At 39.8% G+C, this 24266-nt stretch overlaps 1 protein-coding gene and 1 non-coding gene across 2 annotated transcripts in view; one reads left to right on the top strand and one right to left on the bottom strand.

The window, feature by feature from the left end:
* Positions 1–3424: 3424 nt before the first annotated feature.
* LOC132542254 (U6 spliceosomal RNA) lies at positions 3425–3530 on the top strand. Its single transcript, XR_009553357.1, has one exon. It is a non-coding gene; the product is annotated as a U6 spliceosomal RNA (small nuclear RNA).
* Positions 3531–6628: 3098 nt separating this feature from the next.
* The window catches only part of UTP18 (UTP18 small subunit processome component), a 32465-nt gene continuing 14827 nt past the window's right edge, over positions 6629–24266 (bottom strand). The window contains exons 8-14 of the mRNA XM_007525545.3: positions 19812–19912; positions 19350–19440; positions 18883–19006; positions 16603–16777; positions 9570–9712; positions 7510–7548; positions 6629–6772 (exon numbers count right to left, since the gene is read on the bottom strand). Coding sequence (XP_007525607.1) covers positions 7524–7548; positions 9570–9712; positions 16603–16777; positions 18883–19006; positions 19350–19440; positions 19812–19912 — 659 coding nt within the window. The 3' untranslated portion in view covers positions 6629–6772; positions 7510–7523. The remainder of the gene's footprint in view (positions 6773–7509; positions 7549–9569; positions 9713–16602; positions 16778–18882; positions 19007–19349; positions 19441–19811; positions 19913–24266) is intronic.

The raw sequence follows: 24266 nt of genomic DNA, 5'->3' as shown, positions 1-24266 counted from the left end.
AGATATATAGAGAGAAAGACACAGAGAGAAATACCAGAGCACTGCACAGCTCTGGGTTATGGTGGTGCGGGGGATTGAACCTGGGACTTTGGAGCCTCAGGCTTGAGAGTCTCTTTGCATAACCATTATGCTATCTACCCCCGCCTTTTTTTAATATTTTACTTATTAGTGAGAGGGATAGAAGAAAGAACCAGACATCACTCTGGTACATGTGTACCCCACTAGGGGATCAAAGGACCTCACACTTGAGAGTCCAGCGCTTTATCCACTGTGCCACCTCCCAGACCACTGTTGGAAGTTTTCTGTAATGAGTTTGTTTTCTTTTTGTTTGTTTTGTTAACTTCTGGGTGCAATGTGAAGAAAGTATGAAGCAGGGAGTTGGGCAGTAGCTCGTAGGTTAAGCGCAAGGACGGGCATGAGGATCCCGATCCCAGTTCGAGGCCCCAGCTCCCCACCTGCAGGTCAGTCACTTCACAGGTGGTGAAGCAGGTCTATCTTTTTCTCCCCGTGTCTTCCCCTCCACTCTCTCTGTCCTATCCAGCAATAATGACATCAGTAACAATAACTACAACAATAAAAACAAGAGCAACAAAAAGGAAATAAATACTTTTTTAAAAGTATGAAGCAGAAGTAATTAAAAAAAAAGTTAGGAGTTTAAAGACGTGCATTGAGAAAGGTTAGAAAAAAAAGTTGATAGGCTTTGTGGTAAGAGACAAGGATAGAAAAAAAAAAAACCTAGGTTTAAAGTCTGTCAGATAACCTGGTTAAGTGACTAGATTAATGGAGCAGTCAACATTACAGGGGTCTTTCTTTACCTGCAATTTCAAAGATCCATTAATAGTGGTCCAAAAATATGATGTGAATTTTTGCCACATAACTTCATTGCAGTATGACTGGCCTTTTTATTTTTCCTATTGTATTTGATAGGACAGAGAAATAGAGAAAGATACCTGCAGACCTGCTGCACCACTCATGAAGCTTTCCCCCTGCAGGTGGAAAGCTGGGGCTAACTCAGGTTCTTGCACATGATAATGTGTGCCTCAGCTGGGTGCAGCACTGTGTGGGTCCCTAACTGTCCTATTTCTTACTGCTATTAGTCTCCTATGGTGCCAAATCTATATACTATCATAGGTATGTGTATATAGGGAAAAAATTATGTGAAAGAATTAGTACTATCCAGTTTCAGGCATCTACTGGAGGTCCTCACAAGCAACCCCTGTGAATAAGGCGAAGGCGGGGAAGGGGAGATTACTTATAGAGAATACAAAATTTATGGGAGTTGGGTGGTAACCCTGCAGATTAAGTGCAGGTGGAGCAAAGCAAGGACTGGGGTAATGATCCCAGTTCGAGCCCCCAGATCCCCACCTGCAGGGGAGTTGTTTCACAAGTGGTGAAGCAGGTCTGCAGGTGTCTTTCTCTCCCCCTCTCTGTCTTCCCCTCCTCTCCATTTCTCTCTGGCCTATCCAACAACAACGACATCAATAATAACTACAACAATAAAACAACAAGGACAACAAAAGGGAATAAATATAAAAAAAATTTAAGGGAGGCACTGGATTAAGCACATAGTACAAAGCACAAGGATTGGCGCAAGGATCCCGGTTCGAGCCCCCGCGTCCCAACCTGGAGGAGGGGGTCTCTTCAAAAGCGTTGAAGCAGGTATGCAGGTGTCTATCTTTCTCTCCCCTTCTCTTTCCCTCCTCTCTCAATTTGTCCTGTCCAATAAATAAATAAATAAATTGAAAAAATAGCCACAGGAGCAGTGGATTCGTAGTACAGGCACCGAGCCCCAGCAATAACCTTGGAGGCAAAGAGAAAAAAAAAGAATAGTAATAAAAAAATACTAGGTTTTAGGAAAGTTGAAGGTGGAAATGTGCTTGTAGAAGTGTTAGATATGACACGGCAATAAGGTAGGGACAATTCCCTAGAAAGGTTTTTTTTTTATATTTATTTATTTTCCCTTTTTTTTTTTTTTGCCCTTGTTGATTTTCATTGTTATTGTAGTTATTGTTGATGTCGTCGTTGTTAGATTGGACAGAGAGAAATGGAGAGAGGAGGGGAAGACAGAGGGGGAGAGAAAGACAACTGCAGACCTGCTTCACCACTTGTGAAGCGACTCCCCTGCAGGTGGGGAGCCGGGGGCTCAAACCTGAATCCTTACTCTTTGTGCCACCTGCACTTAACCCACTACGCTACCGCCCGACTCCCTAGAAAGTTCTTAAGTATATATCCCTGACATACACATTTCTTTATAAGGTATCCACACAGTCCATAGTATATTAGGAAACAAAATTACTTTTTGCATAACATAGAGTCTAGTCTCCCTACAGTCTACTGGAGTGTGTGCTGTATCTCATGCTGTAATGCTTAGCCTCCTATGAGAAACACTGCTCCACTTAAGGATGGCTTTAGGATAAGAGTTCTCCAAATCTATACTGACTTCCCTCCAACAAGAAAATATATTCCTTAGAAACAATTAAAGGTGTATATTGATGCCAGGGAGTCTAATGTTATTCCTACTCTCCACCTTCTGCCTTTTGCCCACACCTCTTACCTTAGACCCCATTTCCTTCAGATTAAGAATAACAGAATAGATAATGTTCTTATGTTTGCAGAATGAATTTGGAGATGCTTAAAAGTGGAACCCAGGGGCCAGGTGGTAGTGCAACTGGTTGAGCGCACGTTACAGTGCAAGGACCCAGGTCCGAGCCCCCGGTCCCCACCTGCAGGGGGCAATCTTTGTGAGTGGTGAAGCAGTGCTGCAGATGTCTCTCTGTCTCTCTCCCTCTCTATCCCTCCTTCGATTTCTGGCTGTCTCTATCCAATAAAGATAATAAAAAAATGGAACCCAAACTTAACAACTAACTGCAGGTGTGAGGATGCACTTTACTTTACAAACATTTGCCTCTTACCTCTGAGTTAAAATGTGAATATGCAGATCAAAACTCTGCACCTGACTGCTTCATTCTGTGCACTTAGAGATGTAACATCTCCTCACCAAAAATGTACAAGTGCACACTTAACATCCAGTATGGCAAAAGACTTCACACCTATAAATTGTTCATATAAACTAGTTCAAAACACCAGTAATTCCTCAGTTTGTTGAATTAGCTCAGAATAGGAGATAAAAACATACTAGATTTCAACTTGTCAATTAATCTTTACAAGTAAACCCGAATCTATCCTATCTGGCTCTGGATAATGAAATTACCACTTCACAGATCAACCCTTACCCCTCCACATGCATGCTCTCAGCAACTGCCACTAGAGAATTGTGGGGGGAGTAGAAAGCATAATGGTTAGCTATGCAAACAGACTCTCATGCCTGAGGCTCTAAAGTCCCAGGTTCAATCCCCTGCACCACCATAAGCCAGAGCTGAGCAGTGCTCTGGTAAAAATAAATAAATAAATAAATAAATATTGGGTGCTCGCTTTGGCAACACATATACTAAAACTGGAATGACGAGAGAAGATCAGCATGGCCCCTGCGCAAGGATAACATGTAAATTCATGAAGCATTCTTTTTTTAAATAAAAGTTGGGGAGAGAGGAGAGCAGGTGGTGGCACACCTGGGTAAGCACTCACATTACAGTGTACAAAGCCCCTAGTCCCCAGCTGCAGGAGTAGAGTGGTAAAGTAGGGCTGCAGGTTTCTATCTCCCTCCCCTCTCAATTTCTGTCTTTATCTAATAATGAATATTTTAAAAAAGAGAATTGTGTAAATATGTTTATGATTGTAGCTCTTATCTCACTGAAGAGTTAGCTAGGCACTCTGGTTGTGAGAAGCAGCAATGAAAACATAATTCAAATTCCCAACTTCCATAAAGGAGAAAAAGCACTAAAAGATAAGACAGGATTGATAGCTTATTTATTTGTGTTGGAAATTAATCAGACCTGGGGATTCCATACCCAGCCCCTAGTATAGTATTAAAATGTTCCTGAAATGTTAAGTTTAAATTTAAACTGTTTCCATCATTTTTTTCCAGAATGATAAATTTTTGTAAAGTTTTTACTCTTAAAGCCATATATATAAGTGCATAGGGTAAGTACATGTAAGGTTTGGTGTCCACTTTTAAAACAATGACTTAGCTTGAAGCTAAAGACAAGCTGATGGTAAAAAAAAAAAAAAAAAAAAGCAACAGTATCGCTTGCTTTCAATCATTCCCATAGTGCAATGCTGCCCTCTAGCAACTGAAGAGAGAAATAACACTAACAAGCAAACCTGTTTTAGGAACATGAAAATTTTTTGCACTGCTTATTATAGAAGCTACTGAAAAGGGGAAAGAGAAAGTACCTCCACAATTGGACAGCAATAGCTTCCCTTAGTGGAAAATGTTCTTTTAGGAAAATGACAGAATACATTAGCAAAATTGTTCTATGTCATTACCAGTAGAACTAGAAAAGTCAAGACTGAATATACTCATCACTGACCTATTTGTTTGAATATAGGTAGGTGGAATTGGGCAGTCAGAGTCATCATACAGAAAAATATTATCCTGGGGGTCGGGCAGTAGCGCAGCATGTGCAGCTAAGCGCACATGGCACCAAGCGCAAGGACCAGCTTAAGGATCCCGGTTGGAGCCCCAGCTCCCCACCTGCAGCGGAGTCGCTTCACAGGCAGTGAGGCAGGTCTGCAGGTGTCTATCTTTTTCTCCCCGTCTTCCCCTCCTCTCTCCATTTCTCTGTCCTATCCAACAACGAATGACATCAACAATACCCACAACAAGGCTACAACAACAAGGGCAACAAAAGGGAGAAAAATGGTCTCCAGGAGCAGTGGATTCATGGTGCAGACTATGAGCTGAGCACCAGCAATAACCCTGGAGGCAAAAAAAAAAAAAAAAAAAAAAAAAGAAAGAAAAACATTCTCCTGGGATGTGGCACAGTGGATAAAGAACTGGATTCTCAACCATCAGGTCCTGAGTTCAATCCCCAGCAACACATGTACCAGAGTGATGTCTGGTTCTTTCTCTCATTCCTATCTTTCTAATGAATAATTCTTTTAAAAAAATTCTCCTATACATAAATTTCCTTTTAATCTTTAATTATTGGATAGAGACAAATTGAGAGTGGGGAGATAAAGAGGGAAAGAGACCTGCAACAATGAAGCTCATGAAGGTTCCCCCTGTAGGTGGGGACCAGGGGATTAAACCAAGGTCCTGGTGGGTTGGGCTTTAAAGCCAGCCCCCCTGCTCTGCTTACATAATCATTGTTTTGCCTGAAAGATCCCCACCATGTTAAAACCATCCAACAATTGCTAAGGAAAGACACTTCCACCTTCCCAGCATGTCTTTTTCCTCTCTCCACCCCCTTTCCTAGCCAATCCCTGTCTGACTTGCCACTTCCTTCTTTACCCTATAAATCTTGCTGCTGCTGTTCCTATTTCACCCCTTTTTTTTCTCTTGAGTCCTGACCCAGAGAAGACCTGGAGAAGGGCTGGTGGGCATAGTAGGAGGTGGCCATTTTGCTAGCTCCATGTGGCCTAAACCGCTGTGATCACACCCAACTCTGGGGTGTACTGGTGAATAAAGATTTGCGTTCCACTCCTTCAGGAGTTCCTGGTCTCTTCTTTGTCCCCCCCCCTCCCCCATGCAACCAGACACTGATGCCCTGTAATGTGTATGCTTAACCAGGAGCACCACTGCTTGGCCCCTCCTATACTTTCCTATGCTTTTTAGCAAAGAGGTGGGGCACAGGTTTTGATTTACTCAGTACTGCTCATATCTAATCCATTCAATACTGCTTAAATACAGAAAATATAGTCTGCTGATTTTTCCTTTTTCTTGTTTTTTGCTTCCAGGGTTATCACTGGGGCGTGATGTTTGCACTACAAATCCATTGCTCATATGGCCAGTTTTGACTTTTTTTTTTTAATAGGACATGGAGAAATTGAGAAGGGAGGGGAATACAGGGAGGGGGGAAAGGAAGTTAAGACACCTGTAGATCTGCTTCACTGCTTGTGAAGCAACCCCCCTGCAGGTGGGGAGCTGGGGGCTCACACTGGGATCCTTGCTCAGGTCCTTGCACTTCACACTACGTTTGTAACCTGGTATGACACTGCCTGGCCCCGTTAGTTGATTTTTCCAAGGAAACATAGGGACTAGCCTAAAGTTACATTATGACAAAGAATACAGAACCCACTTGTAAGCAGTGTTAAGCTAAATATTTAAGTTGGAATAGTGAACACTTCCATAAGAAAAATAGCTAATATTAGTAGGACAAGTGTGCCAGGTTTTCAAATGCTTCTTCCCCACCCCCCAAATAACAGTGGTAACTATTTGAAGTACTAAACCCAAAAAGTTGGTGGTTGTTTTTTCTTTTCAATAACTACCTTACTATGAAAACCTGGAAATTCAAATTTCATTCCATGAATTACCATCATTCTCATATCTAGCCAACTGACCTCCATAGCTCACTAGAGTCTGTTAGCTACTACCTGAATCATGGAAAGATCTATGCTGGGAGGAGAGAAATAGTAATAGGAATTATGAAATATGAAAATGTCTGACTGTATTATTTTTAGCTAGTCAGGTACTTCAAATCTCTGGTGTTATTCATCTTAAAATAGATGCATCCAAGTTGTGTGTGGGCAGGGGTGGAAAGGAAAGAATTACATTTATTTTCAAAACAAAAGTTGCTGTATGTTTATTAAGACTTTTTTTGATAAGTAAACACAGATGGCTTAATAAATCACTATCCACATACAATCACACATTCAGGAAAGTTTCTGGGAAGATATATCAGGATGGGCTTCTCATGCAGCTCTACTGGATCTAAGGAAAGAACCAAAAAAAAAAAGTCATACACTTGATTTATAGTTGCTAGTCATCAACTAGTAAGTATTGGCAATGCAGGGAGTGCAGAACACCTGGAAAGTGTTCTTCAAGTTCTTCAAGTTCCTCTACCTTCAAAATTCTTTCCCTTAATTAAATCTATGCATACTTTCCCAAAGCCTCTCCTCAATATTAGTGAATCTCAAAGATGAAATAAATGACCGATTGTAGTGGACAGGACAAGTGCAAAACTCAACCCCAGAACTACTACCTTATCTTATATCCAACGTCATGCTGAGAGTCAGCAAAATATCTGACTTGAATAGTGTGGCCCAGGTTTGACCCCTGCCCACATCACATTGGAAGAAGCTTCAATGATGGTCTGTCTCTCCCTCCCTGAGTCTTGAAACACAGTCACGAGTGGTGGTGGCAAAATAATTATAATAATAACCATCAAGGCCAAACTGGTAAAGGAAGTCTGTCCTAAAATTTAAAATAACAGGGCAGCAACATTGATGAATTAAACTTACTAAAAATAACCAGGGGCAGGCCACCAGTATCACTTTTTATCTCAATACATACATACATACATACATACATACATACATACATACATACATACAGAATAAGAGGGCTGGAGTTTATTTAAGCTTTAATTACAACTGAAGACAGTTTTTCTGTTAAATCTGTTCCTTTCTATGGATTAAATGAATGGCAAAAATAAAGAATTTACTTACTTCAAATAATTTCTTTAGAAATCTGAGTAATGGTGTAACCTGAAAAAGGAAAGCAAACCCATCAAACAACTTCATGATTAGCCAGAGAATTATTAATCAGATCACAAAATGAAACTCGGATTTCAGGTGAGGAAAAGACAATTACAATCATCTTTATCAGGAAGCTATACTAAGAGACTCTTCAATCTGACATTCTGAAGGATCTTAATACTAATTCCTCAGATAAATTTTAGATAAATGCATCAAGTTGGGGTCTCGAAAATGCCTGGTCAGGGGAGTCGGGCGGTAGCACAGCGGGTTAACGCAGCTGGCACAAAATACAAGGACCGGAGTAAGGATCCCGGTTCAAGCCCCCAGCTCCCCACCTGCAGGGGAGTCGCTTCACAGGCAGTAAAGCAGGTCTGCAGAAGTCTATCTTTCCCTCCCCCTGTCTTCCCCTCCTCTTCATTTCTCTCTGTCCTATCCAACAACAATGACATCAATAACAACAACAGTAAAACAAGGGCAACAAAAGGGAATAAATAAACAAATAAATAAAAGAAAATGCCTGGTCAGTCGTATCCTATTATAATACTATCATACAGGCCTCTTACTAGGAACAGTCTCACTAGAGAATAATGCTCTAATGAAGACTCTAATGGCTTTTGGAGCTTAGGAAAAAGGAAATTCTCATTTATAACCAAAACTCTATAAGAGTCTTATTTCTCAATGTACCCTAGACCCCAACCTCTCCAGACCCCTGCCCCACTAGGGAAAGACAGGGACAGGCTGAAAGTATGGACTGACCAGCCAATGCCCATGTTCAGCAGAGAAGCCACTACAGAAGTCAGACCTTCCACCTTCTATACCCCATTAATGACCCATGTTCCCAGAGGGATAAAGAACAGGAAAGCTTCCAATGGAGAGGATGGGATAAGGAACTCAGTGGTGGAAATTGTGTGGAACTATACCCCTCTTAGCCTATGGTATTGTCATTATTATTATTTTTTAATTTTTTTAAATACGTATTTATTCTTTTGTTGCCCTTATTGTTTTATTGTTGTAGTTATTCTTGTTGTCATTGCCGGATAGGACAGAGAGAAATGGAGAGAGATGGGGAGGAAAGGGCAAGAGAGAAAGACAGACACGTGCAGACCTGCTTCATCACTTGTGAAGAGACGCCCCCTGCAGGTGGGGAGTTGGGGGCTGGAACTGGGATCCTTAGGCTGGTCCTTACACTTTGTGCCACCTGTGCTTAACCTGTTGTACTACCGTCAGACTCCCAATTGTCGGTATTATTTATAAATGAATAAATAAATAGATTTCCAATTGTCGGTATTATTTATAAATGAATAAATAAATAGATAAGAGCCCAAACTGAGAAAAAAAAAAAAAAAAAGGAAGGGGTGATACTGCTAAATAAAAGAGACAAAGCAATAGATATCCTGAGTTCTAATGGCAGCAAAGACTTTTTTTTCCTATGTAATTATGTTTGGTAATGAATGCTAACCAAACTTACAGTGGTAACTTGTCTTCTTCTTTTAAATATTTTACTTTTTTATCTTTATTTATTGGCTAGAGCTAGCCAGAAATCAAGAGGGTGATAGAGAGAGAGACATTTGCAGCACTGCTTCACCACCTTGCATAGCTTTCTCCCTGCAGGTGGGGTCCAGGGGCTTGAACCCAAGTCCTTGCACAAAGTAACATGTGTGCTCAACCAGGTGCACCACCAGCGTCCCGGCGTGGCGCAGAATGCAAGGACTGGTGTAAGGATCCCGGTTCGAGCCCCCAGCTTGCCATCTGCAGGGGGTGTCGCTTCATTGGTGGTGAAGCAGGTCTGCAGGTGTCTTTCTCTCCCCATCTCTGTCTTCCCCTCCTCTCCATTTCTCTCTGTCCTATCCAACAACGACATCAATAACAATAATATTAACAACAATGATGAAACAACAAGGGCAACAAAAGGGAAATAAGAAAAAAAATTTAAAAATAAATTATATTGTTTTAAAGTTGAGACTATAACAGTTCCTCTTCACATTTTCAAAAAAAGGTGTTTTTGACTTTTTAACATAAGTAGTACCTACCTATACAACAGGGCCTTGCCCTTGTCATTTCCCAAGGCAAAGTATCCACTTCTGGGTGAAAAATCCATGGTATGAATAAGAGAAAGATGTTTCTGTTTAACAACTGGGAAGTTTGAAAATACTGTACAAGATGGAAGGTGAACCTGTAGAGGGGGGGAAACTTTAAATACTGCATCTTTCATAAATTTATTCATTCCTTTTGCTGAAATAAAAAGTTCATTTTCATTGTAGTGTACATGAAATAACAGCTTAATGCAGCGAAGTGTTTTGAAATTAAAACTTGATTTTTGGGAGTCGGGCTGTAGCGCAGCGGGTTAAGCGCAGGTGGCGCAAAGCACAAGGACCGGCATAAGGATCCCAGTTCGAACCCCGGCTCTCTACCTGCAGGTGGGTCGCTTCACAGGCGGTGAAGCAGGTCTGCAGGTGTCTATCTTTCTCTCCTCTCTGTCTTCCCCTCCTGTCTCCATTTCTCTCTGTCCTATTCAACAACAATAATAACTACAACAATAAAACAAGGGCAACAAAAGGGAATAAATAAATAAAATAAATATTAAAAAAATAATAATAAAAAAAACTTGATTTTTAAAGTGCTATTGGCTGAGAGGGAAGAGAAAGAATGGGAAGTATTCAAATTTTTTAAAGGCAGCATCACTTTTGCTAGTGTGTCAGAGAATACAAGGTTTATTGAAGCCTAGGCAAAATCACATCAAGTATTTCAATATCATATACTTTCCTTTTTACACCTACAGTTGTCAGCTATGTAATATATTCTTCATCTTCTGCCATCTCTCTCTGAGAAAGATGTAGATGTGGTTCACCAAGTGAAACTGTTCTGATATAGTAAGAGCCAAAAGCTTACCTCACAAGACCAGCCTGCTTCTGGGAAAAATGGGCCTAAGTTTTAAGACTTTGACAAAACAATATCCAATTTGTGAATAACTATACCCCAACCACATAAGCAGTTACCTTAAATAGATGAGTACATTAATAATTCAATTTCAAATGTTTTCTAGCTCTTCCAGAAATATTAAATTTAAACACAGAATTATCACTCAGATATGCACTTTCATTGTCATTCTCCACACCTTCAGATAAGATTTTTATACTGTCTACCAAGGTAATTTTCATTTAGACAAGTAATGGGTGAAGCCTTCTCCACTAAACATTTCAGTTACTAGGTTCTACTCTCTCTGTTGACCACTATTATTTTTTAAAGTTTACAGTAACTCTCCCATTCATTTTTCATTATTAAGTTATCCAAAAAGTAGATTCTAAAAAGTCTGACATTAATGCAAGGGCTTTAAAGCTAACAAGAACTCCTCCTGGCCCATTAAAGCTACTTGATTTAATCTTTTAAAAGTCTTAGCTATTACTCTGTACAGATCCCTTTAAAATCTTGAGTATATTCTTACTCAAAGGACTTAATAAAACAGGCCAGTGTTTTAGAAAAATCAAAATATGAACAGTAGGCACAGCAGAAGCGTGCTGGCACTGAGCCCCAGAGATTAAAAAAAGGGGGGGGGGGGCAGGTGGTGGCGCACCTGGTTGAGTGCACCAGTGCGCAAGGTGTTACAGGTTCAAGTGCAAGGACACAGATTCAAGCCCCGGTCCCCACCTATGGGGGAAAGCTTCACAAGTGGTGAAGCAGGGCGGGCTGCAGGTGTCTGTCTGTCTCCCTCTCTATCACCCCCCTTCCCTCTCAATTCTGGCTGTTTCTATCCAATAAATAAAGATAACAAAAACAAACAAAAAAAACTTCAAAAAAAAAAAAAAGAATCACCCCCATAGTCCCATAGTGGGTGGGAAAGTGGTAATGATTACCTGAAGCCAACATGGAGTACCACAATTAATAAAAAGAAAAAAATAAAAATAAAAGGAAAAGAAAGAAGGAAAGAGAAAGAGACACTATAATGTCGCTCCACCATTTGTGAAGCTCCTCCAGTTCCATTCCAGCTTTTCCCATGTTGTGCTGGGTTCAAACCCAGTGCCTCCTGCACTGTATTTTCTCATTTTCTACTTTTTAGAGAAGAGTGGAGAAGGCTGGGTGGTGGTGCACCTGTTTGAGTACATGTTATAATGTGCAAGGACCCAGGTTTAAGCCCCTGGTCTCCACCTACGGGGGGGGGGGGGGGGGGGGGCTTTGCAAGCGGTGAAGTAATGCTCCAGATGTCTGTCTCTTTCCCTCTCTAGGCCCCTCTTCCTCTCAGTTTCTAGCTGTCCCTATCAAATAAATAAAGATAATAAATTAGAGAGAGAAGAATGGGGAAAGAGAATATAGGGAAAAAACAAAAAGACATCACAGCAGTACTTTACCATAGTGGGACTCCCCCACCCCCCAACAGCTGCATGGTGCTGGCACAAATACAGGACCTCATGCACAACAAGGAATGTGCTCTGAGTGAGTTATCTTCTGGTCTCTAAATTTATTAATTTATTTCCTCTATTATCTGTAAATGAAGGCACACAAAACATCTACTGGCAACATTTCCCAGTATAATTTCTTTTTTAAAAAATATTTATTTATTTTCCCTTTTGTTGCCCGTTTTTTTCTGTTGTTGTAGTTATTATTGTTATCAATGTCATCGTTGTTGGATAGGACAGAGATAAATCAAGAGGAAGGGGAGACAGAAAAGGGGAGACACCTGCAGACTTGCTTCACTGCCTGTGAAGCAACTCCCCTGCAGGTGAGGAACTGGGGGCTCGAACCGGGATCTTTACATCGGCCCTTGTGCTTTACGCCATGTCGGCTTAACCCGCTGCACTACTTCCCCAGTGTAATTTCTAACGAAGTTAGTATATCTTGTCCCCCACCCCCAGTCAGAACCCAGTCATGCTCTAACCTCTTAGTGAACTTGTATTAGAAGCTACAGTTGGGCCTGTGAAGTGACACAAGTAGCTGAAACACTTGGAAAAAAAAAAAAAAAAAAAGGCCCATTGCTTTTTTTTGCCTCCAGGGTTATTGCTGGGGCTTGGTGCCTGCACTATGAACCTACTGCTCCTGTGGCTATTTCTTTTCAATTTTTTGGATAGGACAGAGAGAGACTGAGAGGGGAATATACAATATACAATATACAAGACAGAAAGGGAGAAAGATAAACACCTGCAGATCTGCTTCACCACTTGTATATTGACACACACACCCCCCATCCCACCCCCCACGCAGGTGGGGACCTGAGGGCTTGAACCAGGATATATACATGGGTCCTTTCACTTTGTATTATGTGTGCTTAACCCAGTACACCACCACCCGCCCCCTGTAAGCCACATTCTTTAAGCCAGGTAGTTCCTTCTATGTCCAACACATTTCTGTCATTAGATTTAAAGGCTCTGACAGCAAAACCCAAAAGGTAAGGCTCGACCATTCTTAACGTAATGGAGAAGTTCTACAGCCTTCTACTAGATACAAGATTAGACATTAACAATTTAACTTTATCGTCTCTTGTTGTGCAATAGCTTAGATTTATATTCAGTGTTGTGTGCTGGGATAATGACTGGATGATTATAAGAGACTGCCTTAACGATACTAACACTGTTTCACTGAGGAATCGTGAAGCTGCTATGCCTGGCTTATTTTCATTATATTATGGTTGACTACCATTTCAAAAATGAAATTTGGCTGTTACTAATGAATTCCTCATGTGATTTTGCCATAATAAAAAAACATAAATGCTGTCATGATCACTGAAGCAAACTAGCATAACTAACGATAAGGCATCTTGCAGAATATATTATGCCAAGAGGAAACAGTTCTCAGAAACAATTCCAGCTATCAAAATGACAGAGCTGCATGTGCCAGTCTACCACTACTATTAGAGCGGAGATTTTAAGACTACTTAAGAGTATTTCCTTATTTATCAAATGATTTGTTTAACAGAGGCAATTAAACACAATGCTGTACTTTCTTTTTTAATTTTTTTAATTATCTTTATTTATTTACTGGATAGAGATAACCAAACCAGAAATCAAGAGGAGAGGGGAGGGGAGATAAAATGGGAGAGGGACAGAGAGACACCTGCAGCACTGCTTCACCGCTTGCAAAGCTTTCCCACTGCAAGTAGGGATAAGGGCTCAAACCTGGATCCTTGCGCACTGTAACGTGCACTCAATCAAGTGCACCACCAGCCGGCCCCTAATGCTGTACTTTCTAAATCTTTTCTAGTAAGATATGTTTTCCCCTCAAAGAAAACTTTATGATAAATGTCAATATACATCATAGGTAATTACAAAACTGCTCTCTATAATGCAGGGCCTCAGCCTCCTCCTTACCCTGCTTTACACTTGAGGTTCTATACATATTCTAGGATTCCAAGGAATTCCATTGGAAAGGCATTAAAATGCTAATAAGAAATAAGAACCTATAAGCAGTCCAGTCATTCCGTAGCTATTGAATTTGGGTGTGTGAATCCCAAGGGTTACTCAGTTCAATTTTTTTAAACAGACTTTATTGTAAATCTCTGTACACTATATTCTATTATATAGTGCTGAAGTATTAGGGTCAGTATAGTTTACCCCGGGACAGCTGATATTCTGCCACCCTCAAGGACCTGCATTCAAGCCCTCAATACCATACATGGCACTATGGGAGGACTCCATGAACTGTGGCGCTATGGTATCTTTCCTCTCTCTCGTCTCCACCTCTGAAATTAAAAAAGGAAAAAGAAAAATAAAGGGGAGAAGAATCCACTAGGAACAGTGGAATCACACAGGCAGAAGACCCCCCAGTACCAAAAAAAAAAAAAAAAAAAGCTGATGAAGTATGCAAATCGTTTTGCTGATAGAGCAGGAAAAAAAGTTTCTGTAAAATATACTGGTAGCAGCACAGTATGAATCTAAGTTCTATGCCACCTATATAGTGGTGCCTAGAGTAAAATACTGTTAAATGAATAAAGAAATCAGTTCTGCCTGAGGGTACAGAACTTCACGGAGATACACTGACATTTAAACTGAACTCTGAAGCTAGACAGAAGAGAGTTAACACCAGCATGTCAGTATCCTTAGGAAAGAAAGCTTGCAAGAGTGGTCCTAAACTGGCCTCTGGAGACCTGACAAGTAAATAGTTCCTTACACTAATGTGAAATTTCCTCCTGAATGATAAAAATGGCTGTGACTAAATCATTTGTACACTATGCTTTATAATGAACACCTGCCTTTATTTCTGGGAGTCTACTATAATTTTTGGAACATGATATATACAGAGGATGTGAGCAACCCAAAATAAAAACCTGGTGAGATTTTCTGGTAACTAACACTTAGCACATGTCAGAATTCATTGCTGGAGTTAAATATGCCATGTGTGACTCACTAGAAGATTCTTGAAAGCCTGGGCCTGGTTTCCTCCAGATTTTGCCCCATGGGCCTTTTTCCTCCATTAGTTTGAATTATATCCTTTCTCTGTAGTAGTCACTTGCTTTGACTGTTAACTCTACAGTATTTTTGTTGTTGTTCATTTTTGAAAGAGAGAGAAAAGATTAAGAAAGAGGAAGAGAGAGACATTTGCTTCATCACTTGTGAAACTTGTCCCCTCCAAGTGGGGGCTGGGGGCTTGAACGTGGGTCCTTGAACATGGTAAGGTGTGAGCTTTTTTTTTTTTTTTTTTTTTTTTTTTGGTGGAAGGTCTGGCTTCAGCAATTGCTTCCCCGCTGAACATGAGCATTGGCAGGTCGATCCATACTCCCAGCCTGCCTCTCTTTTCCCTAGTTGGGCAGAGCTCTGGGGAGGTGGGGCTCCAGGACACATTGATGGGGTTCTCTCCCAAGTCCGGTTGGCATCATGACAGCAAGTGGAACCTGGTGGCTGGTTGAGCACGTTACAATGTGCAAGGACCTGGGTTCAAGCCCCTGGTCCTCACCTGCAGGGGGAAAGCTTCGCTAGTGGTGAGATGGTATTATTACAGGTATCTCTCTGTCTCTCTCCTTCTGTGTTATCCTCTCCATTTCTTTTTGTCCTGTCAAATAAAATGGGAAAAAAGAAGGCCTCCAGGAGCAGAGGATTTGTAGTATAGGCACAGAGCCCCAGCAACAACCCTGGAGGAAGAAAGAAAAGAGGAGGAGGAAGAAGAAAGAGAAGGAAGAGGTGGAAGTAGAAGAAGAGAAGGAGGAAGAGGAAAATGAAGTAGAAGAAGAAAGAGGAGAAGGAAGAGGAGGAGGAGGAAGTAGAAGAAGAAAGAGGAGAAAGAGGAGGAGGTGGAAGTAGAAGAAGAGGAGAAAGATGAGGAAGAAGTAGAAGAAGAGGAGGAGGAGGAAGAGGAGGAGGTCTCTACAATAATTCTTAACCATGAATACAAATATGTACTTAGTCATCCTAACAGGCACAGAGGTATAGCCACAGTACTGACCAACTATTCATTTACTTATATTTATTCGCTTTTTATGTGGCGCCAGGGAATGAACTCAAGGCCATGGGTACATACAACACTTTTGAATGACCACACAGCCTCAATTTTTTTTTTGTTTTGTTTAGAGAGGGAGAGATACCAACAATGCTCCACTATCCACTGAGCTCCTTTACCCCAATTTGTGGTGCTGGGGCCTGAATACAGGGCCACAAGCATGGATGGTAATGTGCACTCTACTTGGTGAACTAGTTCCAAGTCCCTATTAAACTATTTAAATTGCAGTCTACTTTCACACTATTGTATCTCCTTTCAAGGTCAAGCTGTTCTCATAATCTAAGAATTGTCTCTAATTGCTCATTATCCAGTCATCAAAAAGGCAGATTAAAGAGAACTGCAGAGAAACCAAGTGTATGACACACACACACACACACACACAAAGTCCTTAATATACATGCAGAAAGAAACCTCTGAAAAATGAAGATCACACATAAGAAATGTTAAGAATAGTTAACACAGCTGTTACAAAAGAACTGAAAAAATACAAATTGGGTCGCTAGCATATTTCCACAACCACATCCAAAAGTTATAATGCTAATAATTTCTACACTGTAAAAGCTACTTTTTGAAGTAATAGATATTTCTTGTTAATCTTTTTCTTTATCAGTAATAAAGAGAAAGAGAAAAATAAGGAAACATTACCAATCTGACAGCTTCTTTCATTTTGTCTGAAGCAATTGCCAAGATTTCTGTAGTTGGGTTGAAAGCCAGAGAATTAGTACCTGTTACCAAATTCATTATAGCTTTTATTGGCTTTGGATTTGTTTCTTGGAGACAAGATTCTTGACTGTATATGTTTACCACTCCACAATTAGAACTGCAAAAAGAAAACAACAGCACATTAAAAACAACCAAAAGGGCTCTCACAATCTATTGAATACAGAGTCAATGTCACAAATTGATATTTACAAAAATCATATTATCAAGGAACCAGTGACTTAAAAAGCTACACACATCTTTTTCCCCCAAAGAAGAAAACAAGCTGGAACTCCATGGATAATGAACACTTGCTGGCTTGCACTCAAGTTTAAAATAAATTGAGGGGCAGCATGGAGTGGTTATGCACCAGACTGCATGTACTCATTGCCCTAGGACCGAGGCTTGCGCCCCTACTCCTCACCAGCAGGGGGCAAACAAGCTACATGAGTGGTGAAACAGGTCTGCAGGTATCTCTCTTTTTCCCTCTCAATTTCCCTTTCCAATCAAATAAAATATAAAGGAGTGGGGGGGTGGAAAAATAAACTATAAAGGAGTGGGGGTGTGTGGAAAAACAGCATGAGAGTGCAGTGGAGTCACAGTGCTGGCACCAAACTCCAATAAAAACCCTGGTGGCAAAATAAGTTAGTAATTTTTTTAAAATAGTATTAGATACACCCAGAATCTTTGCATAATCCAGGGGCTAGAGGGGGCATCTCTGGCTTTTATTCTTCTGCTATGCAGAAACCTATTTTTATACTAGCTTTAGCAATAAACTTTATTATAAAATTTTTTTTTAAATAATAACAATAAATCAGCAGGGGAGATGGCTCAGAGGTTATCGTATCTACCTTGAATACATGAGACCCTGAGTTTGACCTCTAGGACCAATACAAATCAGGTAAATTTAAACTGCTAATATTAGATTCATTCCTATTTGGCCCCTAAGAGAATAAATAAGTAATGCCCAAAAAAAAAAAAAAAAAAAAAAAAGGAAGAAAGAGAGTAGCTTATTTGTTCCACAAATATATTTGTTTCCAATTACTTATAATAATGTTTAGACACCCATTTTCATTTGAAGAGTGTTAACCCTACATTGGCTAATTATGAATCACTTTCATAAGGTACTCTGACAAATGCTGAGCTCATGTTGTCCTACTGTCATGGCACTGCTTTGACTCTTTTTCCATGCTCCACAGCTTAGTTCTACTTTCCTTTCCCCTCAGGTCCCACAGTAATAACTGGTCAATTTCCAATATGAAGATAGCAACACCTACTTGACCTACTACCCAAGGAGGACCTCACTAAAATCTCTGTATGAATTCATATGTTTACTGCAACTGTCTAAAAAAGATCCACTCTGGGAATTCCAAAATTACAGATGCTTATTAGTGGTTTGGTATGCATGTGAGTTTAGGATTGCAGGAAACTATTTTTAATCTTTTGAGAAAAAAAGGAAAGAGAAATTTATACCACGTACATACGGGAGACACAAAATCTGAATAACTAACATACGGTCCTAGGCATTATTTAAATAGCTTTACTAATACAGAGAAATAAAAAACAAAGGTTGGGTGGGGGTAGATAGGATAATGGTTGTGTAAACAGACTCTCATGCCTGAGGCTCCAAAGTCCTAGGTTCAATCCCCCACACTACCATAAGCCACAGCTGAACAGTGCTTATGAGAGAAGATGAAGAATAAAAAAATTAACAACCAAAAGTTTTTGTTGTTGTCTATTAGGACTTTATGCATACACACATCTACCACTCTCTAGCCAACAGTGTCCTTACTGAAGAAACAGAAACACCATAGGATCACCATCCATGGAGCTTTCCCTAGGGCCATCGTGCTCCGCTCCCATGTGGTGTTCAGGCTCAAACCCAGGGGTCCCCAGGTGAGGCACAATTCTACTAGATGAACTCTCTTTTGACCCCTAAAAAAGTTACAAATGCAAAGATTAACCTATCTACTTCTTCATCAAGGCCAAGAAAATAAAAGCAGTCATAAAAAAAATTTATATGATCAAATGGCTATTTAAAAAAATAATCAAGTGCAATGAACATACTAAGAAGTCCAGAATTTCCTCTGCTTAAGAGCTTATAAACAATATTACTAAATAACTTATAAATATAAACCACTCAAGTACTATCCACTATATTCAATTTTTTAGTACTTTCCCATCAGGATAATTTGATCAGATTATAAAAAGCTTCTCTTTACTTACCCACAAGCCACATACTGTCCATTCCTGGACGCAGCAATACTCAACCCATATAAACTGCCTTCATCAATAAATCTGTTAAGACATTTTCTAGAGTTCACATCCCAAACATAAACTTCTCCATCCGCTGAATAGAAGAAATAAAATCAAGAAGTTTGGTAAATTTTGCATTAAACTTGAAAGGCAAATAAACTGACAATGCATTCTCCATCTACTCTTAAATAGTATAAGGAACTACAAATAATGAGCTACCACAAATGTCCTTGGTCTAGAAACTGGCCCAAGACACATCTTACATGCACTGATAAAAATACATTGCAATGACAATTACTGACTATAAAGCTTAAGAGTGGCCCAGGTTGAGCTTTTAGAAAAAGTTTCCACATTTCATTGAGATATATTATAAGAACAGAACTTTGATTAATCTGAAATATAGACACATCCAAAGCATCTTCTTATCGTCATCTCACCTGAAGAAGCATATATTTTCTTGCTATCTGAAGAGAATGTGGATGCTGCAATCCTTCCATTAATTTTCATGCTACCAATCAATTCCTTAGTCTAAAAAGAAAAAAAAGAAAAGAAAAAAAGACAAGTATTGTTCAGAGGTACATGAAGAATCACACTGTGTAAACAACCTAGTGTAATGGTTATAAGAAAGATTTTCATGCCTAAGGCCCTAAGGCCCCAAGGCCCCAGGTTCAATTCCCAGCACCATCATAAGCCAGAGTCCAACAGTGCTCTGGTCTTTCTTCCTGTATCTACCAATCTCTCATTAAAATCAAATAAAACAGTTTTTTGTTTTTCCCTATCCTCACCCCCCCCCCCCCAGTAGCCCCAACTTCTCCCAAAGTTCCTCTACTTAATATGTAAAATTAAGGAAATCACAATTTGTGGTTCAAGACCATCCCAAAAGAATAATAATGGTTCACCTTCATTGCCAGCAAATGCAAATACCCAGCAACACCATTTATAAGCAAGAAAGACCCATCTGGGGCAACTTCAAAGCTCCTTACTATCTTTGCTTTCAAACCTAAGAAATGAGAAGACTCAATTATATATGGATCAATTAAAAAAAACATTCATTGACAACTGACCATTTCAAAGCTTTTTAAAATTATATTAGTGCCTCAAATTAAAGAAAATCAAGTATTATCTAATAAATCAAGTATAAAACAAATATAAGGTCACTACAAAGTGCTTAAAAAACTGTCGTAATAGTCACAATTTCAACAACAGGCCAGCAATTCAGGTCTTCAAATAGTACATATATCCACTAATTTCCCAAATGTAAGTAGTAATAACTATAATTAAAGGATATATTCTATTTTTTGTCACAAAATTCATTACCAAAAGGAAGTTCACTACCATTAGATTGTCAAAAACATAATATAAAGAAACTATTACAGTTGCTGGCCACCTACCTACTAAACAGCTCATTAACTGGGGTGGAGGTGGGGATGGAGGGAGAGAATGGTGCACACTGTCTAATAATTTAATCCAAAAACAGAAAGAAAAATACAAGGTGCCAGTTTATTCGAGTTGATTAGAGAATCAAGTTAGTCACCTGAAAGATGCCTAACAGCAAGGCTGCATGAAGAATGGATTCAACTGGCTACCCCCAAGGAGAGGAAGTAGCCAGGGAGACCATTGAAGACATTTTTCTTGCTTTTTTTTTTTTTTTTTTTTTAAGCCAAAGTAGTGCTCAACTCTAGCTTACAGGGGATTCAATCTGGGGCCTCTGGGGCCTTCTGGCATAAAAGTCTTTTGCATAACTATCATGCTATCCCTCCTGCCTAAAGAGATTTTTCACTATTTCCCCTCCCCACACCATTCCCTTAAAGAAAAAGATGGCTAAGGCCCCTACAGGCCATCTGTAGATACTGACTGCAGTATACAGAAACAGTTCCAAACTTAAGAAAAATTTCAGGAGTCAGGCAGTATTGCAGTGGGTTTAGCGCGCGTGATGCAAAGTTCAAGGGCCGGTGTAAGGATCCTGGTTTGAACCCTCAGCTCCTCACCTGCAGGTGAGTCGCTTCACAAATGGTGAAGCAGGTCTGCAGGTGTCTTTCTCTCTGCCTCTGTCTTCCCCTCCTCTCTTCATTTCTCTCTGTCCTATCCAACAACAATATCAATAACAGCAACAATAACTACAACAATAAAAAAACAAGGGCAACAAAAGGGAATAAATATTTTTTAAAAAGAAAGAAAAATGTCACTACATAATGGCAAGGGGGGGGCGATGACTAATTTTAGTACAGTCTGAGGCTCTAGCTAGAAACCCCTAAAGATCTAATCCAAATTGCACAATACTGGGGCACAACTGATGAGAAAGAACTAAAGTGTTCATCTTGAACTCTACACCTAGCCAATATCGCAAACCTAAAGGACACTACACAGGTATCATAATGACAACAATGAGCAGAATTCCAGTGTAGCAGCAACAGAGACAAGGTGCCATATAACTCATACAATTCACTGTTCTCCACTTGCATGTGGCTGGGAATCCTTACATTTTTGTTCTGAGTATATTTGTTTGGGAACAGTTCAGGGAAGAATTATCTTCAAAAAGTAAACACTGAAATTTCAACAAATAAAGACAAGCAGTTACTTTAGCTACTAGAAAACAAGATACTGTTTTCATTAACTTTATCATGTCCTACACTATTTATTTGTATTTGTATGTATTTGTATGTTTTTAATCTCACAATAAATGGTAAAAGATAACTATATATAAATTATATAAAATACGCAAATCACAATATAACAAATATTTTTATAATGTAGAGTAAATAGAAGATCATTACATAATTCTGTTTATAAATATTGGCCCTTGCAAAATAGAACCCATAGGATGAAATTTACAATTGGCCTAGGGAAAGAAGATAGAATGCTGTTCGAACCCCAGCTCCCCATCTGCAGGAGGGGTCCGCAGGTGAAGCAGGTCTGCAGGTGTCTATCTTTCTCTTCCTCTACTCTCTCCATTTCTCTGTCCTATCCAACAACAACATCAATAACAACAACAATAAAACAAGAAGGGCAACAAATGGGAATATATAAATATTAAAAAAAAAAAAAAGAATGCTTTAAAGATAGGGGCCAGGCGTGGCTGCACCTGGTTGATTAAACATGCTCCCATTCCTGGGAACTCAGGTTCAAGCCCCTGGTCACCATCTGCAGATGGGGAGCTTCCAGATCTTGAAGTAGTGCCGTGGGTGTCTATCTCTCTCCCTATTTCTCCCATTCCTCTCAATTTGTCTCTATCCAATAAATAAAACCAACACAATACATATTTTTAAGATGTCAGAAATAACTTTATAAAGTTGGGCAGTAGTGCAGAGGGTTAAGTGCCTGTGGCGGGAAGCACAACAAGCCTAAGGATCCCGGTTTGAGCTCCCGGCTTCACAGGCGGTGAAGCATGTCTGCAGGTGTCTATCTTTCTCTCCCTCTCTGTCTTCCCCTCCTCTCTCCATTTCTCTTTGTCCTATCTAACAACAGCAGCATCAATAACTACAATAAAACAAGGGCAACAAAAGGGAATAAAGATTTTTTAAAAAGTTAAAAAAAAATCACTTTATATATTTGTAAATAAGATTTCTAGTTCAACTGCTAAGCAACAGTCTAAAAATGGAAAAGCCAATTTAATTAAAATAGAATCAAATCCGAAAGACCATGGATGGGGACTAACCAGTTCAAAGGCAGAAGTCATTTAATCTGGCCCTCCCAAAGCAACCCATAGGCAGGGCTTGAAATTCATTAAGTAGGTCTGCAAATTATGTTATAAATATCCAAATGGCCCTTGGGAGGAATAAAATTCCCCACCACTGCCTTAGACCAATGAGTAGGTTGACTGTAATCACAGGTTACAGGCTGCCTCTACCAACCGTAATAGTTACCATTTATTGAGAACTTGCCATACAGCAAGTGGTAATTAGGAGCTTTTTATCTCTTGCAACATTAATGGTCATGTTTTTTGTTTGTGTGTTTATTTTAGTGGCATGTTGTTTATTTTTTAAAGATTCATTAATGAGAGAGAACACACTAGAGCATCACTCTGACACATAAACTGCCAGGAATCAAACTTGGGATCTCATGCTTGAAAGTTCCATACTCTAAGCACTGCACCACATCTCAGGTCCATCCTCTGAAATTTACAGAAAATAAAAACGAAGGCTCACAAACTACATATTAGAATGTCTAGTATCACAACAACAAATGCGTTGATTTCCAAATGGTTGATTCTTCATGTTTACAAAAAACACCTAAGACAGAAAACATATTAAGACATCTCTTAAGTGATATAACAAGTGTTTCTTGAGTTTGAATATTTTTGTGTCATGACCCTTTAATAGTTTAATGATCAGAATAATGGTTGTTTCAAAACATTCAAACTAAAGGAAATGATTAGTTCTAGTTAGAGATGACTGAAAATAAAGCAGCACGTTCTTCTTGGGGACGGGGAGAGATTTATTTGGGGAAAGGGCCAGGATCTGAACTCAAGAGTCTTGCACATGAAAACACAGTATCACTGAGTAGCTCCCTAGCCAAATGCAATATTTTTCCTATTGAACTTCACAAATCCCTAAATTCTACCCAGGAAAATTTTTTAAGATTCATGTACTTATTTATTAGTATGAGGATGAACACCAGAATATGCGATTCAGGAGTCAAATTCGCGACTCCAGCACGCAAGCCCAGTGTTCAACCTGATGTACATACCAACTTCCAGGCCACTCTACCCAGACAAGTCTGAAAGTCCTATTCATAGAACAAATTCCATCAATTCTGTATTTTTCATTTTCAAAGTTGTATTTATGACAACCAAGAGTTTGTATAAGGGGCCGGGTGGTGGCACACCTTGTTGAGCACACGTTACAATGCACAAGGACCCGGGTTTAAGCTCCCAGTCCCCACCTGCAAGGGGAAAACTCTGCAAGTCATGAGAAGTGTTGCAGGTGTCTTTCTGTCTCTCTCCCTCTCTATTACCCACTTCCCTCTCGATTTCTGGCTGTCTCTACCCGGCCCCTTATAAAAAAAAAAAAAAAAAAAGCTTGTTTATACGGTTTGAATATCCTGTCAGCAATTTTCCCCTATATTCTACTGTCTTTAATAGTTTAGTTTCTGGATTTAAATAGTTTCCAGCCCATGTCCAGCAGAGAAGCAATTACAGATGCCAGAGCTCTTATTTTCTGCACCCCAAAAGCAATTTTGACCCATACTCCTGAGGGAGGAGAAGTGATAGGGGGAAGAGGATACGAGGGAGTTGGGGGTAGTGCAGCAGGTTAAGCGTACATGGTGTGAAGTGCAAGGACCGGCATAAAGATTCTAGTTAAAGACCCCAGCTCCCCACCTGCAGGGACGTCGCTTCACATTTCTCTCCCAGTCTT

The sequence above is a fragment of the Erinaceus europaeus genome, chromosome 12, assembly GCF_950295315.1.
Source record: "Erinaceus europaeus chromosome 12, mEriEur2.1, whole genome shotgun sequence".
NCBI classification, from domain to species: Eukaryota; Metazoa; Chordata; class Mammalia; order Eulipotyphla; family Erinaceidae; genus Erinaceus; species Erinaceus europaeus.
The sequence above is the reverse complement of the archived record's forward strand: the minus strand, read 5'-3'. Positions and strand labels throughout refer to the sequence as shown.